This window comes from Pollicipes pollicipes, unplaced genomic scaffold, assembly GCF_011947565.3.
Source record: "Pollicipes pollicipes isolate AB1234 unplaced genomic scaffold, Ppol_2.1 Scaffold_705;HRSCAF=810_pilon_pilon_pilon, whole genome shotgun sequence".
NCBI lineage: Eukaryota > Metazoa > Arthropoda > Thecostraca > Pollicipedomorpha > Pollicipedidae > Pollicipes > Pollicipes pollicipes.
Window position 1 is genome coordinate 120,078 of NW_023596987.1, and position 6,408 is coordinate 126,485.

General features: G+C 59.6%; 1 protein-coding gene across 1 annotated transcript; it reads left to right on the forward strand.

Annotated features, from left to right (window-relative positions):
- Positions 1–586: 586 nt before the first annotated feature.
- Positions 587–3,737, forward strand: LOC119108921 (calcipressin-3-like). The gene is made up of 4 exons (XM_037232466.1): positions 587–606; positions 774–897; positions 2,571–2,742; positions 3,010–3,737. Exons 1-4 carry the CDS (start codon positions 587–589, stop codon positions 3,144–3,146), a joined length of 453 nt encoding a protein of 150 aa, XP_037088361.1. The 3' UTR covers positions 3,147–3,737.
- The last annotated feature ends 2,671 nt before the right edge of the window (positions 3,738–6,408 follow it).

The window sequence follows — 6,408 nt, forward strand, 5'->3', positions numbered from 1 at the left end:
GACGCAGATCAGATGACAACATCTCCTTGGGCTTATCATCACCTTCGGTGCTACATCTCCTTTCCTTCTGTGCTCTGTGATGCAATGTTCCTCATACCTGTTCCACATAGTGTGTGTGTAGCTGTGTGCCCCGGTGTGTGGGCAGGTTGTCCCAGTCGGCGATGAGCTAGGGGGCCGGCGGCCATGTCCGGTCAGGGAGCGGGGCCGCGGTTTCGCTTGAGTCTCAGGACAGCTCGGCCAGCCGCTCGTCCGACGAGCCGGCCGACGACACGCTGGCGCGCGCCCTGGCGGCCGGCACCCGCCGCCCAGCTGCTGGACGACGCCGACCTGCCCACCTCCATCCACGTGTGCAACCCTGCCGCTCGACGCGTTCGAGGACGAGGCGATTAAGGTGGGCACCTGTTGCAGGACTGGCTCGCGCGGCGTGTGCTCGCACCCCGCGCGTGGGGTGGGCTTCACTTAAAACGGTGGGGGCTGCGTTTTTCCTCGAAAACTGCAGTCATGTGACACATTAGACAAGGACATACGGAGTTGAATCCTGATATTGTTTTCAAACGCTTTGTAAATTACGTGCGTAAGGTTTCTTATGGCTGGCAGTTACACGACGTGGACCAGTGTCACTTGACATTCCCCGTCGCGGTTCCTGGATAAAAAGGTCACTGGTGTTCAACTTCTGCCAGCCATGTTCGCCACGAAACTGAGGACGGGGATGGTTTTGGCAGGCCAGTTTCGAAGACACATTCATGGCCTTCGACGACGAGGCCTGGTTCCAGTACTTCCCCCAGCTTTCGTCGGGCGCGAGTCAACTATAGCACCCCGAAGGCAGCAGCCAGCGCGCGTATCCACCTGCACGAGACAAGCATCTGCGGCGCCACGATCAAGTGCTACTTCATCCAGGTGAGGGCGCCACTCTCTCCTCGCCTTGACCCGCAGCCATTTCGGAAAACAAGTGGGGGCTGCTCTCACGTGTGCATGCTGGGCGTAACGTGCCCTCGACCGCCGGTGCCCCCGTCGGTCCCAATCATCATCACTTGTGCATAGCAGCGGTGATTAGGAATACTTCAAAAAAAGTGGTCACCAAATACTCGTCGTAGTCACCATTCGACGGAGACCAGCGACGTCCGAGAACAAGAGGTCGGCAAAAGGGTGAAGTGATAAGGTGGTTATGTAACTACGTCGTCGTGCAGAGACCACGAAAGACTATAAACTGACACGTCCTGAGGTTTTCCTGCCACGGCTCTATTCCATGTTCACGATTTCGTGCTAGTTTCGCCGCCGGAGCGGGCTGGGCGTGTTTGTTGGCTCCGGAGCGGGCTGGACGTGTTTGTTGGCTCCGGCCGCCGCTCGAGCGTGGACCGAAGCTCGACCGGAGTGGTGGGCGCCCGAGCGAGGCTTGCAACGGAGAGAAGCGACGCCGCAGCGTGGTCCGGAGGGAGACGGCCGAGGGCCAGACGCTCCGCTCCTCCAATCATTCCGCCGACGATCTGCCGCAGGGCAGGCACCGTTAAACTTGAAATGCATAAAATGGCGAAAGTCCTCTTTATTTAGTTTCTGTGTCGGTGTGTTCATATGCTGCGTGGCTGGCGAGTTACAGAAATGTTGCCGCGTCACCGGCCTGCAACGCTGCGTTTTTCGCTGCTGCCACATGCGCCTTAGCGGGAGCCTGGTTGTGTTCTCCGTACGGCTTGGCCTCAAGTGACATACGACGCCAGCTGGCTGTGTGACACGACCGGTAGACAGCACATCTGGCTCGCACCACGTGCATGTTATGTATCGGACTGCACTCAGCATGGTACCGTACAGCTGTGTCTGTTGGAGCCCTCGGCCACAACTAGTGAACGCATGCGCTGCCAAATGTCCGATGAGGGATTATAATCAAGTGTAAGAAGGCCCGGGAAAACGCGTCGTTCCAGTCGAAAACCTGATCGGTACGGACTGAAGAAGAGAGTTCAGCTGGGTAACGCGTCTTACAGTTATCACCTAAATACGTGCGGCATAGTGTACTACTTGCCGCTCAGTACGCGTTGAAAGGGAATTTCGACTGATGTCCGAATGCTACGCCTTCCTTGATGTTCGGCTAGTAACTTTCGATTCATTGGACGTTGACGTTTTCGTACCCGAGTAACCGTAAGAACTGTGCTGCGGTCGGTCAGACAGCGGCTGTCGCACGTGGGACCGCCGTGTGACCCGGCCGGCCGTGTCCTGGACGCAGCGTGATAACGGCACCACGACACCGGCGATCCCATGTTGGTCTGACCATCGCCGACGGCTGCGTCCCGGCCCCAGCCCGGCGGACAATTCAGAGTTGTTGGGTACTCAAAATCCTGAATGGCTCTGTGGCCGCTGTTACAGCGTCACTTCCTTCAAACACACCGTAGTATGATGCTCCGCTTCCATGCCAGCCCGAATATCCCCGGCAGTCGGGGTCCAGCCGCGGTTCTCACGGCAACACAATGTCGATAGGGCTCCCGAGAAACTCCACCGTCCCCGTTACCGCGCCGTAGCACGATATGATGACGCCCGGTGCGGGCTTTCCGCGCTGACCCGACCGACGCCGGGGTCTGCTCCAGCCTCAGTCGTCGCGCGACGAGCTGGATGACGGCACGCTGCACCCGCCCATGCCGGACAAGCAGTTCCTGATTTCGCCGCCCGCCTCGCCGCCGGTCGGCTGGGAGCCGGTGCGCGAGGCCGAGCCCACCGTCAACTTCGACCTGCTGCGAGCCGTCACCGAGATGGCGCCCGGTGAGGGGACGCCGGTCCGCCGTCGGCCCGGGCAAACGGGCACACATGCTGATTACCATTCCTCAGAACGTGGAGGCACTGTCAGAACGGAAACGAGTCGCTACATGCTTGGAGGCGTTCAGTCGCGTGTTTCATCCCGCCGTTTGATAGGCGTCCGGTGTAAAGCCGCTGTCCTGATGACCCCGAGTGATGCCTGCAGCGGCCGCTCGCCCCGGCGCAGTGCGCGGGGTTCGGCCCGGCGGCGTGACGGCGCGCCCCTGCCGGCAGGCGAGAGCCACGAGCTACATGACGGGCGCGACCAGCAGCCGAGCATCGTGGTGCACGTGGCCGAGGAGAGCGAGACGGACCGCGACGCGGGACAGCCGCGCATGCGCATCACCCAGACCCGCTGCCCGTCGCGGTAGACTGCGCCGCCGGCCGCCGCCGCCGCGGAGGTCACGGCCGGGGCGCCCAGAGCGGCGCGGGCCCGAGCCGGCTGGTCGCGCCGACTCGGGACACGAAGCTTATCACTGGACCCCCGCCTGTAACTTTGTTGATGTGTTCGAGCGTTGAGGTTTCGTTTGTTGTGGATAGGACTGTGTCGGATGGCTAATCGCCGCGTGATCAAAACCAAATGGCGCGTGACTACTAGCATTGGAGAAGCCGCATGGTGCTGCCCGCTTCGCCGAGAGATGGCGCGGCATTGTATTGTTTCGGCGCTCGTTGTTGCTCGCTGTGCATGTAACTGGGCCTGTGATTTTAGTTGCAGTAGAGCTTATGTTGTCGGTGGAATAGTTCAAGAAGCAGATCACGCTGACGGTAATGCTGCATAGACGTCCGAGGTCTCCACTTCCAGATGTATCGCGTCTTCAACACGGCTTGCAAGTTATCCTATGTCTGTTGTAAGCGACGGGCCGGTGTCGGAGCAGTTTATGCATCCTGTCCTCCCTATGCTGTCACGCATTATCATCTGTCGAAACACGTGGTTCTTACGATTAAAGGTGTTCTCATGGTGATGTCATGGCGTTTGGCAACGATGAGACGCGCAGGTCATCAGGCAACAAACAGGCTTCACTACGTGGTCCTTACAGTGCGGACTAGATGCGTGCACAGGCCCGCCAAAGGTTTGCCTAGCTACGGATGGCTTACATCTGGCACGTTTTCAGCGTGTGAACGGAATTCGCAGGCATGAGGACAACGCAACAACGCAGAGGTCTAATGCCTGAGATCCATCCCCGAACCAGTAGAACTTGGCGTCTAAAAACGCTAAATTACGCTCGGCACCGCGATGACTGCGATCCCACCCTACCTGATGCAACAGTTAGGACCCCGGGCTTTCTGGTGTAACGACTACGATCCCGGACTATCTTATGCAACGACTTAACGAGCTACTACGGTACCGGACTATCTCATGCAACTACGGTACCAGACCATCTGTTGCAACGCCTACGGCACCGCGCTATCTGATGCAACGACTACGATCCCGGAGTATCTTATGCAATGACTTAACGAGCTACTACGGCACCGGGCTTTCATGCAACTACGATACCAGACCATCTGTTGCAACGCCTACGACATCGCACTATCTGATGCAACGACCACAATCCCGGAGTATCTAATAAGCCAATTGATGGATTCTGATGCACTCCCGCTGGCTATGCCAGAAAAAAAACAGTGAGAAGCCGCTTTGACTTGCATGAAAAGTCGCATTGGCTTCTCGAGTTCACAGCAGACTACAGCTACCCTGAAACTGACCACCCCGTTGTGCGAACACGTGATATTTTTCACATGTTTCGCACGTCCAGCCATGTGATATTGTTCGCATGTTTCACACGTCCAGTCATGTGATCTTGTTCACGTGTCGCACACCCAACCAGGTGATATCATTCACATGTCTTGCACGTCCAGCTACGTGATATTGTTCGCATGGTCTCGCACGTCCAGCCATATTATATTGTTTACACGTGCCACACGTCCAACCATGTGATATTGCCGCCATCCTATCCATAAGGCACGAAACCTGAAAGGCCGCCTTCCAACAGAAGGTCACGTATCGCACGACCACCGCGACAGTGCTAAAAAGCGGTCGCATTGCGCGGAGACTGCTGCGAAGGCAATGTCTACGGTGACTGTAGTCTCCACACCATGCATCAATATTCCCCTCATGCCGAAACATGTGTTAACCTTCGATGTTATGTTCGTTTGTACAGTTGCGTTCAAAACCAAACAGTTCAGCTTAAAAAATACTTAAATAATCAAACACTACATTGCAGTATAGCATCGCTATACTTTGTTCGTCCCAGCTGTTTTTCAATCACAATTGTACAATTGCATCACATTTCACCATTTGTAGCAAGAAGAACATCACCACTGTGCCAGTGAGCACTGCCCGTCCAGCGCAGTCCACAACCTGTAGTATCCACGGCATGCAAAAACCCCAGCTGCCTACCTGATCTCACAAATGCCCTCCATCCAGTCCGGTGTCACATCTTCGGGCCCACGCGGACATCGCACCGGCACACCGGCACCCAGACCCCCCACAGGCCCGACCGACTCGTCCGGTGCTGATGGCGCCGCTGCGTCCCCTGGTTTGAAGCACTCGCCGCCGGACGGGCGTAAGACAGGAGTCGCCACGCTGATTTGCGCGGAATGGAATGGAATAACGTCACCGCCGCATACCAGACCGGTTGCGATGGCACAACTGTCCCGCTCGGCGTCAGCTGACACCGTCTCCTCAGGGTTCGTCTCATCACTCGTCCATCGCGCTGCTGACGGCCTCAGCCGCGCGGCGGCCGCTCAGAATACAGTCGTTGACGCTGACGCCGTCGAACGCGGCGCCGGCCAGCAGGCCAGCCGAGGCGGCCGACAGCTGCGCGCACCCCTCCTGCACCAGGGCGCGGTGTCCGACGGCGGTACTGCGGGATGCAGCGCTCCTGCAGCTGCACGCAGAGCCGGCTGGGCCGGGCCGTGACGCCGAGCGAGCGTCGCACCTCGTGTAGCGCGGCGTCCAGCAGCCGCTGCCGGCTCGGCCGGACGCCGTAGTACCGCTCCATCTCGGCTCCGCCCGACATAACCGTCAGCACGGTCTTGTCGCCCTGCGGGAAGCTGCACGTGTCGAAAATGACGCCCAGCACGCCGTCGGCCGGCTCGCACGACGGGATCAGGTAGCCAAAGCCGGGCTCGCGCAGCAGCTGGCCCTCGTACTCGAGCGTGATCACGGCCACCGTCACTGACTCGATCTGCGCCAGCAGCCCGCCCCAGCGAAGACGTCCGGCACGAGCGGTGCCAGCGTTCGTGAGCCGGAAGAGAATCAGACCTGGGCGGCGTGGTGGCTGCCGGCCGGCGAGTGGACCGTGGCGCCGTCCCGGTGACAGCTTCCAGCCGCGTGGCCGCGCGCATCCGGCAGCACGGCGACGCCATCGGCGGCCAGCCGCGCCGCCATGGCCTCCGCAGCGTCTGCAGACCACCTCCAGGCTCCAGAGCTCCAGCGCTCGGCTTGCGCGCGGCGCGCCAGCTCGCTGCCGCCGGGGTCGGGCGCGCGGGCACGGCCGCGCTCCTTCCACATGCCCAGAGCACGCTGCCGTACGCTGCTCGTGTTCGAACAGCGTGTCCATCAGGAAACGCACGCTGATTGGCGGCGTCGCCGGCGCAAACGCCGCGCGCACCACGGTCAACGGCGAACTGCGC

Coding starts and splice junctions, on each gene's coding strand:
- LOC119108921 (XM_037232466.1), top strand. CDS start 587: ATGGCTGGCAGTTACACGAC. Junction 607..773: donor ATGGCTGGCAGTTACACGAC/GTGGACCAGTGT, acceptor GCCTGGTTCCAG/TACTTCCCCCAGCTTTCGTC. Junction 898..2,570: donor TCAAGTGCTACTTCATCCAG/GTGAGGGCGCCA, acceptor GGTCTGCTCCAG/CCTCAGTCGTCGCGCGACGA.